The sequence below is a fragment of the Rhinolophus sinicus genome, chromosome 14 (assembly GCF_057876585.1).
Source record: "Rhinolophus sinicus isolate RSI-liver-muscle chromosome 14, RSI-T2T, whole genome shotgun sequence".
NCBI classification, from domain to species: Eukaryota; Metazoa; Chordata; class Mammalia; order Chiroptera; family Rhinolophidae; genus Rhinolophus; species Rhinolophus sinicus.
The window spans coordinates 69,637,736-69,659,151 of NC_142514.1; the positions used below are offsets into that span (position 1 = coordinate 69,637,736).

The 21,416-nt window shown below is 35.5% G+C and overlaps 1 protein-coding gene across 1 annotated transcript in view; it reads left to right on the forward strand.

Moving 5' to 3' along the window:
* BRDT (bromodomain testis associated) overlaps window positions 1-21,416 on the forward strand; it is a 40,955-nt gene that overhangs the window by 18,874 nt on the left and 665 nt on the right. The window contains exons 12-16 of the mRNA XM_019752343.3: window positions 360-421; window positions 2,650-2,821; window positions 8,505-8,602; window positions 11,253-11,458; window positions 12,569-12,743. Coding sequence (XP_019607902.3) covers window positions 360-421; window positions 2,650-2,821; window positions 8,505-8,602; window positions 11,253-11,458; window positions 12,569-12,743 — 713 coding nt within the window. The remainder of the gene's footprint in view (window positions 1-359; window positions 422-2,649; window positions 2,822-8,504; window positions 8,603-11,252; window positions 11,459-12,568; window positions 12,744-21,416) is intronic.

Sequence of the window (21,416 nt, forward strand, 5' to 3'; positions counted from 1 at the left end):
TATAATTGGTACTGTTTGTTTAAAATCTCTCTGTTGTGACTTGTTCTCTTTAAAGCATTGCATTTCAAGCTCTTTACTGTGAAGTAACACTTTTTTTTCCTAAATCAAATTGAAATATGTGAGTGGATAGTTATTCCATTATGTAAAGAAAATATCCCTTTTAAAAGCAAGTATCCCTTTGGAAATTCTGACTGATTCAAAGAGGGCAAAAACCTTGTAGCTATAAGATCCTCTTGATTTAAGAGTTTGGTGTTAAAGGCATTTTCTTAATCATCATTTTATTTCTAATGTGAAAAAAATAATTTAGATGTAATTTTAAGCTGGCAAACATTGAAATACTTATTTATATACATTTGCAGAAATGTTATCTAAATTTACTGGAGTAAAACAGAATGATTCTCCTTCTAAAGAGAAAGAGAAGGTAAGTTAATTCTTTATTTTTACCTTAGAATTTAAAAATGATGTAGTATGTTGTAACTCACTGCTATAGCAGTTTTATGTACAGTAGGGTAGAATTTCTCAAAAAAAAGATGGGAGGCAGATGGTAGTTAGGATTTCTAAAGATACAGCTTGTAATTACCAGCTATTTTAGCACATCTATGTTTGATTGATTAGTGTTTGATGTGCTTTGAAAAGGATAGAAATGATTTTATTTTATCTTTTACTAATTCAGGTTGTTATCCTCATAAAACTTTTAATTCTTTGTATCCATCCCAAATAACAAAATTACAGGCATATATTTTTGTTAAATTACAAATTTATTTAACAACATCTAACTAGGTTAGGGGAATACAACATAAATAACATTGTCTTGAAGGAGCTCCAATTTGCAAGAAGAGATAAATGGTTAAGAGATTGTATGATTAGTGCTATAATAATCTATCTTCATAATTTGTTGAAAATGAAAAAGAAATACACACATACTACCTGAAGCAGGGAATGCTTAAAATCATTTTTATATTACAGGGAAAGAGAAGAAGTGGTTACTATATTGACATACAGATGAGGGACTTAATTTTATTTATTTATTTATTTATTTATTTATTTTTATTTTAAACACTTTTTTTTTTTTTTTAATTTGGGGAATATTGCGGAACAGTGTGTTTCTCCAGGGCCCATCAGCTCCAAGTTGTTGTCCTTCAATCTAGTGGTGGAGGGCACAGCTCAGCTCCAAGTCCAGTTGCCATTTCAATCTTTAGTTGTAGCGGGGGCAGCCCACCATCCCATGCGGGAATTGAACCGCCAACCATGTTGTTAAGAGCAAGAGCTCAAGCCTGTCTTGCCATGGTACTAGTAGAATCAGAAAATTATATCAAGTTATGAACGAACTTTGGAAGCATTCTCAATACATAGCATGTAGAATGCTACTTTTGTGATCTGTTCGTGGCCAAAAATTTTTCAGTGTCGCTCACTGAGGAACAGAATGCCCATTTATGATAAAAGAGGGAATATATTTATGGGATCATGAATCAATACAGATGTGTGTGTGTGTGTATGTGTGTGTGTGTGTGTGTGTGTGTATATATATATATATATATATATATATACATACATATATATATATATACATACATATGTATGTTTATATGTATATGTTATGTATACATATATATGTATATATATTTCTTATGTATATATGTATAATATATATGTATACATAAGAAATATATATGTATACATAAGAAATATATATTTCTGTGTTTCAGAAAGTGATTTTTTTGCTGATTTAAACCTCAGCATTTGACTTTAAGCTTTGGGCTTGGATCTACATTATTGTTAGGGTAAACATTCCTACGGCATTAATTTTATTCAAGTTAGCATAAGTATTCAAACACTTCCCTTATCTACTCAGTACTCTAACCCCTTTATTAAACAGAAGAGAAAGACTGTCTTATTCACCTCTACCATCTACAACTCAAAGCTTAGTGTAGTATAAGGTACCTGGGCTTTGGTACCATAACTTTGCTTGCCCCTGAATAGATGTGAGATTTTGATTAAGTTGCTTTCATTATATCTTAAGTCCTATTATAAACTGTAAGTGAGGATAATAATTACACTGAACTCAAAGGATTGTTGTGAAAATTTAAAAAACCGTATAAAGGGCTTAGCCTGGTGCCTTGCACATCATAAGCATTAAATAAATGTTAGCTGTTATAATACAGCTTTTACTTAATAGTTAACTGAGTGCTGAATCAGAATTTTTTGACATTCGTATGGGTTGACCATCATGTGATTTTGACTCCTTCCCCCACTTATGCCTAATTCAGTAAGGAAAAAGGAGTAAAAGTGGATGTGTCTCTAGATTTGGTATAAAAGCTAAGTTTTTATTTTCAGTAGATCACAGGAAAGCATTTGAAAATAAGCAGCACTGTTTAATAATGTGTACGTTTATGTTTACTAATAATAACTAAGATAATAGGCTTTGACTAACTCTACTTATAAGCAATATGATGGCCAAGATATTTAATCTTTCTAAACCTTAGTTTTCTCATCTGTAACATAGAAATACTTATACCGTTTAAGTTTGTGTGACTTAAATAATATATTCAAGGATAGTATTAAATTCCTTTCTCTTGTGTTTCTGTTTTCTTAGTTATATTGTGTAGTTAAAGCTCTGAAAGATAATTTTATTCAACTTTGTCTTAACAGATACAATCTTCTATGCAAGATACAATCTCTTGTTCTACTACCCTTGTTCATCAAACTGTACATTCAAATGGTACTCTACCAAATCACTACCAGTTAGCATTTATTCATCAAGAATTAGAACATTTACAGAGTGTGAAAAACATTTCACCCATACAAATCTTGCCGCGCTCAGGTAAGAAATTAACAAGTAAATGACCGCAATTGGGAAACTGACTTCTAAATCTGTATATGAAAATGCTAAGGTTATCTTCATTGTTATGTATCTAGGATACTGAAAATCATAACTAGTAAATTCATGGTTAAAATAATCACTGAAGCACACTGTTAGAAATTTATACCCAAAGGTACTCTTTATATTTGAATGAAAAATTATATGTACAGTTCTCATGCAACTTTCATGTATGTTATATACATTGACATGTGGGCCATACATTAAAACCTGTCACTGCCAGAGGCCATACTACCAAGTTCTGAGCAGACTTGGGAAATGTTGCTCTAATTTCTATGACACCTATGTCTATATGGGTTGGAAAGGTGGGATGGAATAAGGAAAAGATATTTAGAGATTCCATAGATAGAGGAATAAAGTTATATGCATTAAAAATAGTGTACAGTTAAGGAAACTTGGGCCAGAAATGCTTGTCTAATGGTTCCTATTTACCAAAAATATCTTCCAAATCTGGCTAACTTTTTATATTGTTAAATTCATTTGACTTTATAAATATCTTCTGTTAGTCTTGTCAGAAGTGAAGTTACTGTCTGTCTCAGCATGGTGCTCCTGGGGACACATGGCACAAAGGAGACTTCTGGTAGTGATGAGCCCGCCCTAGGGAGTGCTTGAGACTCTAATACATGGGTGTCCAAACTTTTTTCAACGTTTTTTACCAAGGGCCATATGCGGTAAAATACACAAACAGCCGGGCCACTCACTCGAGGTGAAGTACGTATTGCCTCACCTGGTTTATTTAAGTAAACTAAGTATGTTTTTGGAATTTGCTGCGAGCCAATAAAAAATGGATTGCGGGCTGCAGTTGGCCCGCGGGCCACAGTTTGGGCACCCCTGGTCTAGTGCATTCAGGCCTAACTAGAGGACATGCGGATACTCCTTATCCATGTTTCCTTCCCTCTAGGCTGCTCTCTGGTTTCCAGTTGGCCTTCCAAGGGCAAGGGTTTCTTCAAAGCAGAAGAAATTTCTAAGTTGTTTTACTGAAGCATAGAGTAGGAGGAACAGAGCGGTTTTGATCCTCCTTTTGTTGCTTCCAGTAAAAGCTCCCTACTATTCTGTGTTTGAGTATTCCATTTTGTATTTAACTTGAGTTATAGCTCTTCATTGTGGAGAAGGGAGTGGAGATCAAGAGAGAAAATATCGAAGGCAACACTGGAGGGCATCCCAGGAAGAAGAATAAACAAAGATCCAAAGTGTAAAATATTTATATCCTTTTTTGGAAAAAGATTTTCAAGATACTCAGGAAAATAACTGAAGATGTACTGATTCAAATGGAAATTGCCAGTGCTAAATGTGGGTCTTTTGTGCACAACAAGTACCTTCAAGAGCATAACAAAATCGGATTTTATATTTAGGAAGAGATTGCTGCTTACTATATGGGCGGTGGATTAAGATAAAGATGTTCTGATATAGTTGGGTCAAGCAGGGAAGCTGAGTTCCATAGCCTAAGAAAGAAATTATGAGGACCAAAACTAAAATAGTAGTATAGAAAAGATGTGGATAAATTAGAAAGATATTTTTGTGGCAGAATTGATGGGCTTTGTTAGAATGAATGTCTTAGCAGGGTATTTATTATACAATAGTTGGATTGAAAAAAAGAGGCAGTGCTTATTTTGGACATGTGAGATGCTGCAGAATATATAATTGGAAATATACAACTAGTAATAGGTTAGAACTAACAGGGTATAAAAAGAACTATAATTTAGGAATTACCAGTATGTAGGAGCTACTTCAAGCCATGAGGAGTGAGTGAATGAATGAATGAAAACACCCAGGAGAATGTATAGAGCAGGAAAAGAAAGGTCAAGGACAAAATTCTAGGAAACAAAAACTTCCTCAGTAAAAGTAGAAAAAAAATTAATGAGTTAAAAGATGTAATCAAAGGTAAAAGAAGAAGGAAAATTGGTACAATGGAAATCTAGGAATAGGGGTTTTTAGGAGAAAATCATCAAGAGTATCACATACTACAAAGTATTAAAGTAGGATGAGAAATGAGGAGAGAGGGTTAAAGTTGGGAATGTGAGATTCTTTTTTGCTTTTGCAAAAAGCATTTTTAGTAGCCATTGTAATTGGGGCAGAAGCTATATTGTTGTAAATTGAGAAGTAATGGAATCTGAATATAAACCAGTCTTTCAAAAAGTTTGTTGGTGATTTTTTTTTTTTTTTTTAATTAGACTGGGAGCATTTGTTTTGATTTTGAACCGGAGAGATTTGAACATGTTTGAAGATTGATTAGAAGAACAAGGATAGGGAAAAGTTTCTCTTTTCATTATAGAGAGTTCATAGAAGGATGGTAGGGATAGCCTTGAAGAATAAAGATAATGAAAAACAATAGAAAGAATGCAGTCAAGATAGTCTTGTTTAAGAAAACGTCCTATGAAAAGTCAGGCTTTAAATATCTAAGTCTTCAGTCAGGATCAGTTTATTGTATTACTTCCATTTCTGTTTACATGTGATTGTGAGTAACATAATGTGTAAAGGGAAGGTTTGTATGATCTTGCTAGAGTGGCTGGCTGTTCTGCACTTAGCAAATTTTCCAGAAGCAAAGTAGTTTGCATTTGCCAACTGCAGGTGGCACTATCCCCAAGGGAAACTCAAGTGCATGTAAGCTATAAAATATATATAGAGATTTTTCTTTTCTGGAGTTTAGTCTTGATGGAAATACATTTATTTTGGTTAAACCTTTAAATAATGAAAGTAAGAAAATTTTTGCTAAAGTTTTTAAACAAAAAAATAACTTGACAAAATATTAAAGATTTTAAAAATTGAATTTTTAAGTGTTACCAGTTTTCTTCAAAACCTGTGCCTTTGTCTCTACATGAACTGAAAGATATCTGATTTTCTTCCTTAAAATAACTTAATGTTTTTAGTCACAAAGGATTACTACCTCATCCTTACAACTTAACCTTTCCCAGCTCATAAAAATCTTCTCTTAATCGTATCAAGATTTTGTAAAAAACAAATACTTACACTGTCATATCAATGTGAAGTAGAATGGCAAATGAAAAGGTAAATCAAGGAGTTTGCCATCTAGTAGGAGAAATAAACAACTGGAGTATAAACTAAAAGTAATATGTCCTAAAAAAAAGCAAAAGTGAAATTTTAGGAGGTGAGGAAGGCAGTTACTGATCTCTTTAGCAGACGTGTCTTTTACAGAATAAGTATCATTTGTGCAGATACTGAAGAAAAGTAAGACTTATCTATGTATATCTAGGATTGGAAGGCATTTTGTATGGTGAAAGTAACATGAATAAAGGTATTTAGGCAACCAATCGTTCGATGTGATTAAAGCTTTGGTTGGATAAACAGGAATACAAGGAAATTAATTTGGAAAAGTATACTAGGTTCAGATCATGAAGAACCTTGATATCCAGAGACTTTGGACATAATGGTAATAGTATAGTCAGTAGGGAGCCAATTAAGGTTTTTTTGAGCAAAAGGTGTGCCTCAAGGTAAGTAATCGGCTATTATTATGTAGGTCACTTAGAGGAATGGGGCATAAAGAACAGAAAAGGAGGAGACCAATTAGGCTGTTGCAAAGGTGGGGGGGGGGATGAAGTAAAGTGATGAAAGAAAAAGGGAAAGTTGAAAGAATTACAAGGGTAGAATGAGCAGGTCTACAATAGATGAATATATGTTAAGTTTTAATAACAAAAGGAATATGGCTTTGGTGGCTCAGGATACTAGCCTGATACTGGTCCAGGTTGCTAGACCTGGAACACAGATGTCTGAGGAAAGATGAGTACTGTAGTGTTTTGAGTGCCAGAGGGTCATCATCCACATGAAAATGTTTTTCAGAGTTGGACCCTTGACATACCTCCTCAACTTCTGTGACACTATTCTCTCGACCATCCCATTTCTGGATGTTCCTTACAGATATTTCTTATCTACCTCCCTTTAAAAGTTATAATACATCCTTAAGCACCTTATCTTTTTTACTTTACTCCAGGGCTTTCCAGCCTAGTTCCAAAGCATAGGTTTACTAAGCTAGTGATCCTCTCAGCTCTCAGAGCAATAGGCTTGGAGCCAACTTCCCATTTACTCAGGTGTCCCATACTTTGATCATTTCCTGCTTAACATGACATGTAAAAAGATTGGAAGGCAGTGATCCATACACTCCTCCTGCTTGATCTTGGTGTCTATGACTTCTAGTCTCATTTTTACAACTGAAGCATCCATGCTCCAGGCATGTTTATACAACTCTACTAAACATCTGTTTTTAAACGTCACACAAGCATGTCAAACATAGCACGTCAAAACTGAATTTTCCCCCCTTTAATCCCCATGTTTAAAGCTTTCCTCTTTAATTCTTGATAATAGCACTTGCCCGCACCGACCAAATTAGAGTCAGCAAGCTGAGAGTCATTTAGAGTTTATTTCTCTGGACATATATACTTTCTACTTCATAAATAATAGTTGGCCCCAAACAGAGAAGGAATGTAGTTCTGTACTTATAGCTTTCCGCCCTGTTTTTCCATTCCTTGTTGAACTGAGGAAACAGATACATTGGGCCACGTAGGGACATGTAAATTTAAACTTTATTCTTTCATTCATACATCCTTTGGCAGGGTGTTGTCTCACCCTCCATGCTCACTCCTATCCCTTAATGTCCCCCTCTTCAAGCCTCAACTTCAACTAGTGTAATTTACCCAGAGTATCACTCAAAGGATTGATGGGTGGTAGAAGTTTAAATACAGTATGTAAGTGGCCAGGATTTGTGAGCTTGAGTCAATTAACAAAATTAGCAATTCAGTTTTCATTTATTGCCTGTCTTTTTGCCACTAGTTAGGACTTATAGTCAAAAACTAGAGAAAACTGAAACAAAAATGACCAAATTAAGTTTTATGTATCAGGATGATCTTGGTCAGAAATGACAGAAAACTCAGTCCAAACTGGCTTAGACAATAAGGAATTTTGTTAGCATACATAACTAGTAGTCCCAGGGTAGGTCGGTTGTTGAGGCATGGTTTAACCAAGGTGTAAGCTCTTTTTCTGTAGTTATCTTCACCCATAATAAATGAAATATATGAAACTTAGTTAACAGGATTGCATCTTTCATTCTCTTCACCTGAGAACTAAACCAACCTTTGCATTTCTTACTCCTATCCCCTCAGTAGCTATTATAGGTGTCTGGTGTCTTCTTTTATTCTTTGTATTTTCTATTTTCTATTTGGTCACCAGGATGCATCTTTCCCTGGAGGCCCTACATTGGCTTAGGCCTTCTTTTTCCTAAATGACTGACTGACTGGTAGGAGGGTAGGGTTACAATAATTGGCTTGACCTAATAAAGACCCATCTCTGGAGCTGAGGTTAGTCTGCACACTGGAAGACTGCTATACCATGGGCACAAATAAAACAGATTTTGGTGGGTGAGACACAATCTGGCCGACCAAAAAAAATGGGGGTGGGGGAGGACAAATAAAAGAAAAAGAAATAGAAGAGGTAAATTTCAAGTGAAAAGTATTTATTTTACAGTAGAATGGTTTCTAACTGAAAAATACTGCAAAGTTAAGAAGCATCAAAAAATTAGTCATTCTGTTTCCATAGTTTCTGACCTAGAGGGGGGGAAAAGGCATTCTGGACAAGCAAGATGAAATATCTTTATACTATTCTAAAAATGTGCATTTAGGTGATTCTGAACAACGCTTGAATGACCTAACTGTGATGCATCCGTCTGGTGATGATACAGTGGTGTTAGATTCTGAATGCCAAGTTCCCGTGCAGAAGGTAAGAGTAATATTTTTTTTGTTTTTTCCCACAGCTTTTGAAGGGATTTAAAATATGGAAGTGGCATGCACAAGAGGTATTTTAAGCCCTAACTTGAATGAGATTTTTGGATCTCAAAACCTAATTTTTGCCTATTTATTTTTTTAAAAAATAAAATTTCCCCCCCTCTACCATCTTTTTCCATTATTGTATTTAACTATACATTCTATAATGCTGGTATTTGCCAGCTATTCCCAATGCTTAGCACGTAGTAGGAACTAAAATGTTGAAATGAAAGCTGAAGGTGGAATAGGATTGTGTGGCTTGTTCTCTTCACAACAAACTGTTTCCATTCTTGACATTATTTCCCATCCTTGCTCCCTCACTATCACAGCACATTCACTTTTTGAAAAGAGAGGATCCAGAATTTTGGTGCCAGCAGAGATCTTTGAGAATTAGTCTTTATGAATAAATTGGCTGAGACAGTTCAAGCATCTTGCCCAAATAAGAGCTGGGATTAAAACCAAACATTTCATCAAACTCTCAACCTCTTATCTTTTTACTCAGAAGTCCTAGCTTTGCCGTTCTCTTATTTACTTCCGCCTCAAGAAAAGGCATCCCTTTTTGCTGAGACCAACTCATCTATCTCTGTTCTCAGTTTTTCTTTCATTCAACAGTTTGTGGAGCTCACCTGTCATGTCTATAGTCTCTAGCTATTCCTTTTGTCTTATTTTCCCACTGCCTGTTTATATCTTAAACCAGGGTAGCAATTGTAGCATTATTGACATTTTGGGCTGGATAAGTCTTTGTTGGGGGTAGGCCTGTGCATTGTAGGATGCTTAACAGGAACCCTAACCTCTACCTATTAGATGCTAGTAATACCCTTTCCCCCACCCCATATGACAACCAAAAATGGGTGTTGACACTGTCAGATGTCTTCCCTGTGCAGAGGGGAATCACACCCAGTTGAGAACCAATGCCTTAATTTTACTTATCTTCTATCCACTCTCCTATCCTTGTAAGTTCCCCTATCAGAGGAACCAATGATCTCTAAAATTGCTTACTCTCTCCCCAAAATTTCAAAGGGTGAGAGAGAAACGAGGGTCTTTACTACTTCTCTCTGAACATCCACTATGGAGATTTCAGTTATAGTCTCATGTACACCTCCAGACCTCACCTCCTGTAAGTTTCCATCATTTTTGATGACTCTCAGTCCCCTACAGCCAAGGAGCTGCTAAATTCTTTGGGTTTTACTTTCAAGATGTCTCCTTTTCCACTCCCACTTCATAAAGCAGGCCTTATTGCCTTCCATCTGAGCTCTTTTTCACATTCATACCTGTTCCGACTAACTTGAAACCCTCCTAGGTGTTCTAATTCATACCGCTTTTAACATTATCACATTGTTGCTCTTCATGGATCACTGTGATCAAATTAGTCATCTGTATGAAATCTTCAGTGGGTTCTAACTTCTCTCCAGAATGAAGATTAAACACTGTTACATTATGAACCCAATCTAGCGTTTCAGTCTTAACTATATGCCTTGTAATTCACCGAAACTGAACTACTCATTTCTTCTTAGCTACATCTAGTAATACATTTAATTACGTTCTTTCTTCAATGAGGAATGTTTCCCATCCTCATCTCTGCCTTCCAAAAGTCTTCTTACTTTCTGATACCTGAAAAACTGCCCTGTACTCCAAACCTAACTTAAGAGCTTTTCTGTTTTAGGGTTTGCCAAAATTTGATTCCAATTAAACAAATTTTGGGCACAAAGCCAGAAATCCTCCGTTTATTTCCTATTAAATAGGAAGGATTCTACAGAACAGGTATTACTTATTCTGTTTCAAATCTCTATCTGAAGGTGAGGTTCTTTAACTGACCTGAGTAGTCAAGTGAACTCCGGAATTGGTATTTTAGCCTATTCTGTGGGTAAGAACAAAATAAGTTTTATTGACAACATAATGTAAATAAATACCAATTTGGAAGACTTATTTTGAAAAAAATCATCTTTAGTCTTTCATATTGATTGCATATCAATAATAATGCTTTGGGTATTTTGTTAACTAAAATATACCATTAAGATTTTACTTTACAAAAAACTTTTTAATGTGGTACTGGAAAATTTTAAACTACGTATTTTCTATTGGGCAGCACTCATCTAGACCATGGCATATCTCATTTAAGAACAGTGGTCACAATCAGTTAATTTATTCTAGATAACAAAGAAAGAAAAATAGCTATGTTATTGAGAGCTCAAAAAAATACGGTCATTCTTATGGCATCATCTTACTTTGCCTCTTATTTAATCATTGTACGTTTGCTTTTTTATTTCCCTATAAGATCATACATATCTTCATTACAGTGACAGGTTTATTTATTTTTATATTGTTTGCAGGTTGTCATACCCTTAAAACATGTTTTACATTGAATTGAAATAATTGTCAATCATGTTGTTTTAATTTGGTCTTAGGTGAATAATTGAATTTGGCTTACCTGTTTTTATATTTTCATATTTTTTCTAACTCCAGTAAACTTTAACTTTATAAGCTTAGTAAAATTACATGAAGCCTTTGGAGTTTAATTTGATCTATTACTGTATCAAAAACATTGTTTTCCTTCAAAAATTTGGTTGACATCTGTAGACACAGATTGAATCAAATATTTGTTTTAGGATATAAAGATCAAGAATGCAGACTCTTGGAAAAGTTTAGGCAAACCAGTCAAAACTTCAAGTGTACTTAAATCCTCAGATGAGCTCTTCAACCAATTTAGAAAAGCAGCAATAGAAAAAGAAGTAAAAGCTCGAACACAGGAACTAATACGGAAACATCTGGAACAGAATACCAAGGAACCAAAAGTATTTCAAGAAAATCAGAGGTCTGTAATTTACTGGGTTTAGGAGGCCGTGGGAGAGATCTAGACACATATTTAAAATATATTAAATTTCTGTTTTGTCAAGTAACTATGATTCAGCTATTTAGTAGAACACAGCAAATTATAACTAATAAGAATACATTTTTATTGATAATTTTATTGATAAGTAGTAGTCTGCTTTGGAAAGGACAGAAATAAGTTATTGATTAAGCTATTAAAGATACTAATAAGTTATAAACATCATAATTTTCCAGAAAATGTCTTAATATTGTTTCCATTGTACATATAAGAAGACAGTGGTATACCTTGGTCACAGTTTACCAAAACCTTCTCTTTGTATCAATTGCCCTATGTAAAATTTGACATCAAATACAAAGTTTAAAAATGATATCAAGGCTGGTCCGGTGGCTCAGGCGGTTAAAGCTCCATGCTCCTAACTCCGAAGGCTGCCGGTTCGATTCCCACATGGGCCAGTGGGCTCTAACCACAAGGTTGCCAGTTCAATTCCTCAAGTCCTGCAAGGGATGGTGGGCAGCGCCCCCTGCAACTAAGATTGCACACGGCACCTTGAGCTGAGCTCCCGCATGGCTCAGTTGGTTGGAGCGCATCCTCTCAACCACAAGGTTGCCAGTTCGATTCCTCTACTCCCACAAGGGATGGTGGGCAGTGTCCCCTGCAACTAAAATTGAACACGGCACCTTGAGCTAAGCTGCCGCTGAGCTTCCGGATGGCTCAGTTGGTTGGAGCGTGTCCTCTCAACCACAAGGTTGCTGGTTCGACTCCCACAAGAGATGGTGGGCTGCGCCCCCTGCAACTAGCAAGAGCAACTGGACCTGGAGCTGAGCTGTGCCCTCCACAATTAATACTGAAAGGACAACAACTTGAAGCTGAACAGCACCCTCCACAACTAAGATTGAAAGGACAACGACTTGACTTGGAAAAAAGTCCTGGAAGTACACACTGTTCCCCAATAAAATCTTTTTTAAAAAAAAGATATCATAATATATGAAAAGGGGTATCTAGAACATTGCTTTATATTTGTCATTTAATAACATATCTTTGTAATAACTTTTAAGGAACTTGAAACCTACTGAGCTCTACTGTTTATTTCAGAGACCCTGGCTTCACTCTAGAATCTTTTTCAAATAAGATGCAAAACAAGTGCCTTGGAGAGGAGCAGAAAGAACATCAACAATCATTGGAAGCTCAAGATAAATGTAACCTCTGGCTTCTCAAAGACCGTAATTTAGCAAGGGAGAAAGAGCAAGAGCGGAGGAGGAGAGAAGCAGTAAGTGAATTTTAGTTTACTAAACCTGACAAAGCAAAGATTGTCTTCACATGTTCAAAGATGTATTCAAGGTAGTTTTTCAGTGACAGTGGAATTACCTCTTTAGTGAAGATCAAGTTCTAAAGTCAGGGCCTAAAATAAACTTTTCGTAGTCAAAAGATACATAGTCAAATGACACAAACAGACAAAAGACATCCTGGAGCTACTAGACTACCTGGGTTCAAATCCTGGTTCTGTCATTTACTAGACTTAACTTCTCTGTGCCTGAATTTCTTTATAAAGGGGGAATAATAATGCCTATTGTGAAGATGAAATGAATTCCTATGTATTAATTAAACACATAGGAAAATGCCTGGCACATAGGTAAAGTGATTTATCACTTACTGTTAATTACTCTTGAAAAATTTATAAACCACCTATGAATTGTGGTTAAAAAGATCTGCCATCTGTCCCAGGTCAGTATTTCTTTAGTTGAACACTCGATGAATAAGTTGACATGTATTATGTCAATTATATTTTAATAAGTCTGGAAAGAAAAAAATAAATTGACTTATGTTTAGGAGTCCTAACATACAGAAAATGATGTTTCAAAAACTAGAATTGATTCCTTCTCTTATCCATGGATTATTTAGAAGTGTGTTATTTAAATAGTTACCAAAAATTGGGAAATTTTCTGGCTAGCGAGTGATTTCTAATTGAATTCCATTGTGGTCAGACAACATACAATATCTGTCTTGAATTCTTTTACATTCATTGAGACTTGTTTTATGGCCCAGAGTGTGGTCTATCTTGGTAAATACTCTGAGTGCACTTGAGAAGAATGTGTAGAGTATTAAACAGGCCAAGTTGGTTGATAGTGTTCAAGTTTACTATATTCTTGCTGGTTTTCTGCCTACTTGTTCTATCAAATATTGGCAGAAGGGCATTGGCATCTATGATTATATAATTGTAGACGTCTTTTTATCATTGTAATTCTTTCAGTTTTATTTCATGTATTTTGAAGTTCTGTTATTAAGTGCCTAAACGTTTGGATTGTCATGTCCTCTTGATTAATTGACCCCTTTTCATTAAAAAATGATCTTTATTCCTGGTAATATTTAACCAGAAATATAAACACTTCACTCTTTTTTATCACCACTGTTGGCATGGTGTAAAAATTATTTCCATCCTTTTACTTTAAAATCTGTGTTTGAAAATTGAGCTTCTTGCAGGCAATGTGTAATGAGGTCTTGCCTTTTTAAAAAAATAAAAAATCCAATATCTGCCTTTTATAGGAGTATTTAGACAATTACATTCAAAATGATTATGAAAATGGTTGAGTTTGAATCCATCATCTTGCTATTTCTTTTGTCTCGTTTGTTCTTGTTATCTTTTTTCTTCTTTTCTGCATTCTTTTAGATTAAGTAGTTTTTATGATTCCATTTTATTTTCTTCATTGGTTTATTATCAGTAACTTTGTTATTTTAGTGATTGCGTTAGGGTTTTAGTATATACTTTAGCTTATCACAGTCTTCTTTGAGTTGTTATACCACTTCATGTGTAGTATAATAGCTTTCTAATAATGTACTTCCATTTTTTTCCTTCCCAGCCTTTATGCTATTGTTTAAGCTGTCAAAGTATCTCTAAAAACTTTAATGATAAGAAATTTACCTATGTAGTTACCATTTCCAGTGCTTTTCATTCATTTGTTTAGATCCAGATTTCCAAATGGTATAATTTTCCTTTTCCCCAAAGGACTTCCTTTTAACATTTCTTATAGTGTGAGTCAGCTGGTGGTGGATTCTTTCAGCTTTTGTATATCTGAGAATATCTTTATTTGGCCTTTTAAAAAAATTAATAGACTTTATTTTAGAACATTTTATATTCACGGTAAAACTGAACCAAAAGTACAAAGAGTTCTCACATATTAGTCTCCTCCCCCCATCAACATACAACCTCCCCTGCCATCAATATCCCACATGAGTTAACGAAATCCATGAGCCAACGTTGACACATTATTGCTAACCTTAGTTTATGAAACAAAGTCCATAGTTTACATTAGGGTTCATTCTTTGTGTTGATACATTTTATGGATTTTGACAAATGTATAAAGATACAGTGGCATACACCAACGATTATACTACCATCAGAATAATTTCCCTTTCCTAAAAGCCCCCTGTGTGCCTCCTATTTCTCCAGAACTCCTGCCGACAACTACAAATCTTTTTCACTATCTCCATAGTTATGCCTTTTCTAGAAGGTTGGACACTTGGGATCGTACAACATATAGCCTTTTCAGATTGACTTCTTTCACTTAGTAATTTGTATTTAAGGTTCCTCTATGTCTTTTTGTAGCATGATAGTTCATTTCCTTTCAGTGATGAAAATCCATTGCATGGAGCTACCACAGTTAATCCATTCACCTATTAACAGACATCTTGATTGCTTCCAAGACGCTATAAACTTGCTTGCTTATAACAATTATAATAAAGTTGCTTTGAAGATTGGTATGCAGGTTTTTTGTGGACATGTTTTTAATTTGCCTTCATTTTTTTTTAATTTTTTAAATATTTTGCTGGATATAGGATTGTTAGTTTTTTTCCCCAGTACTTTAAAGGTGTTCTTTCACTGTATTGCTTGCTTTGTTTCCAATGAGAAATTTGATATCTTTATTTCTTTGTATAAATCATGTCTGTCCTCTGGACATGTTTAACAGTTTTATTTATCACTGTTTTTAGCAATTATTTTCTTCATGTTTCTTGTCCTGTGTTGATCATATTGGAGATATACCGTGTTTCCCCAAAAATAAGACCTAGCCAGACAATCAGCTCTAATGCATCTTTTGGAGCAAAAATTAATATAAGACCTGGTCTTATTTTACTATAATGTAAGACCCAGTCTTATATAACATAAGACCGGGCCTTACGTTAATTTTTGCTCCAAAAGACGCATTAGAGCTGATTGTCCAGCTAGATCTTGTTTTCGGGCAAACATGGTAAGCTTGGAAAACTTGCGGGGATTATTTCTTTTATTTTTTTGTGCCCTCTTTTTCTCCTTTCAGTGACTCCAGTTACTCATGGATTAGGCCACTTGAGTTGTCCCACAGCTCAGTGATGCTCTTTTAATTTTTAAATTATTTTTTTCCCTCTGCCTTTCATTTTGGATATGTTCATTAATCTTTTCTTCAATGCCCAATCTGCTGTAGATTCCATCCAGTGTATTTTTTGTCTCAGAAATTATAGTTGTCATCTCCAGAAGCTTGATTTGGACCTTTTTTTATATATTTGTATCTCTATTAAACATTTGAACAAATGGAATACAGTCAAAAAAATTGTTTTAATGGGCTTCTCTACTAATTCTGACACCTGTGTCAGTTCCAAGTTAGTTTCAGTTGATTGATTAGTCTCCTCTTTGTGGATGTTTTTCTGCTTCCTTGCTTATCTAGTAATCATTGATGCCAGATGTTGTGACTTTTACCTTGTTGGGTGCTGGATATTTTTATAATCTTGAGAAAAGACATGTGAATTCCTAGGACATATAGGAGCATTAGTTTGAGAAGAAAAAAGCCATTGGCTTTGGCTGTAGTATTGATTATAATACAAATGAATTTCCTAGGAAAAAGTTTTGTCAGCTTCTTATTTTATAATACTAAGGTAGAAACAAATTTAGCAGTATTATAACATATGGTGGAGCTTACTTTAAAGCAGTGTGGTCTTACAGAACTTTCTACAAAGATAGAAATGTTCTTTATGCAATCAAAAATAACGACTTGTCACATATGGCGATTGAGCGCTCGAAATGAGTCTAATAAATTTTACTTAAGTCTTTCTCTAATGATCTAGGAATTTTCCTGTTGGTACTCAAAAGGGCCTGATTTCAGTCACACGTGATTTCTCAGCAACCTACTTGCCACCTAACAACCCTCCTATGTAACCTGATACAATTTCTAATACCCCAAGCACTTTTCTGGAACTTGACTAGACCCAGAATCCACTGAAACTTGACTAATAATGCCACATCTAGAAGCTTGATAACTATCATTCTTGACAACCTGAACTGTTATGTTGCTACTTACTACTTGACAGATCCATACCCTAAAAATCTGCAGAAACTTAGCAGAGCTCCCAAGAGTTCACTTCATGCCAGTTCCTTTTACCAAGTTGAAGTGTATTGGGTTGGTGCAAAAGTAATTGCAGTTTAAAAAGTTAAAAATAATTGCAAAAACCGCAATTACTTTTGCACCAACTTAATATATTAGGACCACTGAGAAAGGATTATCCAGGTTATGGTGTCAGAGCAGAGAATATTAGTATATAAATCGTGGTATCTGAGGTTAATTGGTGTAGAGAATAACCAGTTACATATCAATAATTATTCCACAAGTGCAGATTTTAATCAGGATAGAAGAGAATTTAAAATAAATTACCTTTAAATAAAAACAAATTTCATTACTTATTCTTGGAATTTTGCAGTATGTTTAGATACTTACAGGAGTATCACATGCTATTTCGAGTAGGACAACACATCCTCTCATATTGGAGGGTCAAAGTAGAATTTTTAGGGAACTATCTGGGCAAGACATTTAGCATCCTAAGAGCTGGCATTAGGAAAGTAGTTTGGGTTAAGACTAAGAATTTATTCTTTTTGTCTCTTAAAGCATATTTAAGAAAATTTTTAAAAATATATTTTTATTTTTCAGTTAACAGTTGACATACAATATTATATTAGTTTCAGGTGTATAACACAGTGATTACACGTTTATATAATTTACGAAGTAATCACCCCAATAAATCCAGTACCCATCTGACAACATACATAATTACAATACTACTGACTATATTCCCCATGATATACTCTAGATCAGTGATTATTTTCTAACTACCAATTTGTACCTCTTTATCCCGTCTCCCACTTCACTCATCCTCACTACCCCACCCTCCAATCCAGCAAAATGCTCTGTGTATCTACGAGTTTGCTTCTGTTTTGCTTGTTTGTTTATTTGGCTTTTTTGGATTCCACATATAAGTAAAATCATATGGTATTTATCTTTGTCTGACTTATTTCTTATAATACCCTTTAGGTTCATCCACGTGTCACAAATGGTAAGATTTCATTTTTTTATGGCTGAATAGTATTCCATTGTATATGTGTACCACATCTTCTTTATCCAGTTGTCTATCGATGGACACTTAGGTCGCCTCCATAGCTTGGCTATTGTAAATTATGCTGCAATGAATATATGGATGCACATGTCCCTTCGAAGTAGTGTTTGGTTTGTTTTTTTTCAGACAAATACCCAGAAGTGGAATTACTGGGTCCTTCTTTGTCTCTTGTTTTAGCCTTTGTTTTAAAGTCTATTTTGGCTGGTATAAGGCTTGCTACCCCAGCTTTTTATTTCGTTTCTATTTTCATGAAATACCTTTTTCCATCCCTTTACTTTCAGTCTGTGTGTGACTGAATTGAATCTGTTGTAGGCAGCATATGTAAGAGTCTTGTTTTCTTATCCATTCACCTATCTTATTTTTTGACTGGAGAATTTAATCCATATACATTGAAAGTAATTGTTGACGGATATGTATTTGTTTTGTTGCCATTTTATTCATATTTTTTATCTTTTTTTTTTCTTCTTAATGAAGTCCCTTTAACATTTCTTGTAATACTGGTTTGGTGGTAATGAACTCCTTTAGCTTTTATTGCTTGGGAAGCTTTTTATCCTGTCCTTCAATTCCAAATGATAGCTTTGCTGAGTAGAGTAATTCAATTCTCTGTTTCATCTAATCTACTATTGATTCCCTCAATGTATTCTTTATTTCAGTTATTGTATTCTTCATTTCTGACTGGTTCTTTTTTATGTTTTCTATCTCCCTTTTTATGTTTTCAATTTTGTTGAAGTTCTTACTAAGATCATTGAGCATCCTTATAACTAGTGTTTTGAATGTGGTTTGAATTCTTCATCTGGTAGATTGCTTGTCTCCATTTTGTTTAGTTCTTTTTCTGGAGCTTTGCTATGTTCTTTTATTTGGGACGGTTCTTTGTGTCTCCATTTTGGCTGCCTCCGTGTTTGTTTCTATGTATTAGGTAGAGCTGTTATGTCTCCTGGTCTTAGTAGAGTGGACTTATGTAGTAGGTGTCCTTTAGGGCCCAATGGTGCAGGCTCCATGGTCACCTGAGTTGGGTGCTCCAGGTGTGTCCCTCGTGTGGGTTGTGTGTGCCCTCCTATTGCAGTTGAGCCTTGGTTGCTGTTTGCACATCAATGAGAGGGATTGAACATCAGGCTGATTGGTTGTGTGGACTGGCTATGACTACAGTAGAGGAGCTGTCGTGCAGGTCTTCACTCTACAGAGCAGGATTTACTTTAGTCAGGTTCTGGCGCCTGCCCAGTCTGCCCTTTGGGTGTATCTTTTGTGGAGGTGATTAGTTGGTGTTCTGGTGTGGTCTAAAGATGGCCACCAGGTGTGTTGGTTCTGCGGCCTCTTGGGGGAGGGGCTCTGCAGGTCAAGATCAACCGCTGCCTGTGCCCTGCCCAGGGCCACTTGGAATGAGCTACAGATTGATCTGCAGATGGTTGCCACTTATGCTGGCCCTGGAGGTGCCGAGGAGAGGCTAAACTGTGAACTGAGGCCAGATACTGCTTGTTTGGGGTCCGCAAACCTTTGAGAGATTTTTGGAAAGATCCACAGCATGAGACAAGAAAGGCCGTTTGCATGGAAAATGCACTGAAAGCAGTGGGCCGACAAGTTGGTGGGCCAGGGTCTCAGGGAGTCACCAGAGTGGGGCAAACAATGTTAGCCAGGTTGATGGAGACTCAGTCTGCACCCTGGGTGAGGGGAGGGTTTAACAAAAGAACAATGGAGCCTGCCAGCACTCCTGCCTGGGAGAAAGCTGGTCCTCTAGCCCTCACCCTGAGGCCAGACAATTCACTTCCTTCCTGTATGTCCCTGGCACCTTTCAAACTGCTTCCCCAGTGCTGGAGCTCAGAGCGAGTAGTGAGTCTGTCAGCGAGTACGTCCATGCTTGGGCCCTTTAAGAGGAGAGCCTGGGACTCCAGCTGCCCTCTGTCTCACTCAGCAACAGTCTCTGCTGATTTTCATGTCCAGAAGTTGTGGGGACTTCTCTTTTGGCCCTGGAGTCCTGGGCTGGGTAGCCTGGTGTGGGGCTGTGACCTATGGCTCCTCAAGAGGGACCTCCACAGCTGAGAAAAACCTCCCAATTTTTAACCACTATGCAGGCGTGGGACCATCCAGTTCTGCATCCCTGATTCTCTTACCAGTGTAAACATGACCTCTTTAGCATATCCTCAGTTGTAGACTTCTGTTCAGCTAGACTTCAGGCGATTCTCAAGGATCGTTGTTTTGTAGTTTAGTTGTAATTTTGATGTGGTCATGAGAGGAAGTAAGCACAGAATTTACCTATTCCACCATCTTAACCGGAACTCTATTTTAAGGACATTTTTGTAGTTTATAAGAGTCACACATAACTTTAATATCCTTTTGGTAGATAAGTTATAATTACAAATCTTTTCCCAGATAGTCAATGAGAACACTGATTCCCATCTGGGCAGTCAACAAACTGGTTGCAAATTGGTGCTTTTAACCTACCACTGGGCTGTTACAGCTCACTGATAAAACAATTTTTTGAACTTTCATAGTTGTTGTCACTTCAGATGCCAGAGAATATCTAACCTATATCACAAGGGCATTTCGAGGAGGTTTCAAAATACAGTAAACATTTATTTCTTTTGTCTTAATTTCTTTACTTTTCTTTAGTTTATTTTTAAATAATTTTTTTTATTTTTCAATGATAGTTGACATAGATTATTACATTAATTTCAGGTGTACAACATAATAGTAATCAGACATTTATACAACTGACAAAGTGATCACCCCAATAAATCTAGTACCCACCTAACACCATCCATAGTTATTACAATATTATTGACTATATTCCCAATGCTATACTTTATATTCCCATGACTGTTTTGTAACTACCAATCTGTACTTAATTTCTTCCCCATTTTCACCTATTCCTCCCAACCCCTCTCCCATCTGGCAACCATCAAAATGTTCTCTGTATCTATATGAGTTTGTTTCTGTTTTGTTTGTTCATATATTTTTGTTTTTTAGATTCCACATATAAGTGAAATTACATGACATTTGTCTTTCTTGGTCTGACTTATTTCACTTAGCACAATATACTTTAGCTTATTTTTAATGATTTCTTAGCATTTAGTAAACAGTATTGTGCTGAGTGTTATACAGGCAGTGTGGTTTGATCTTCATAAATATCTGCATATAAGTAAATTTGGTTAAATAATTTGCCTTAGGCTATACAGTTAGTAAGTGGCAGAATCAAGGAAAGCCCATAGCTTTAACATTACATGTAGTTCTCTCACATAGGTAAGATATTGGTTCATGCAGAAAATAATTTTATGTCTAGCGCTATGTTGGTTACAGAGATACATGAAACAATGTAATCTCAGTTCACCTTCTTATTAATAGCCACTCGGTCAACACACTGAGAGTTTTCTCTTCATTTGGAGAGAAAGGTTAAACTTGTTCTTAGTGGTCTTATAATCTTTAATTTTTATTTATCACATAATACTTTAACAAACATCAGATTAGTATATTAACAGAAATAAAAAAAATTATGTATAAACTCATTATGTTAAATAAGTTGCATTCATATTGTATGTGA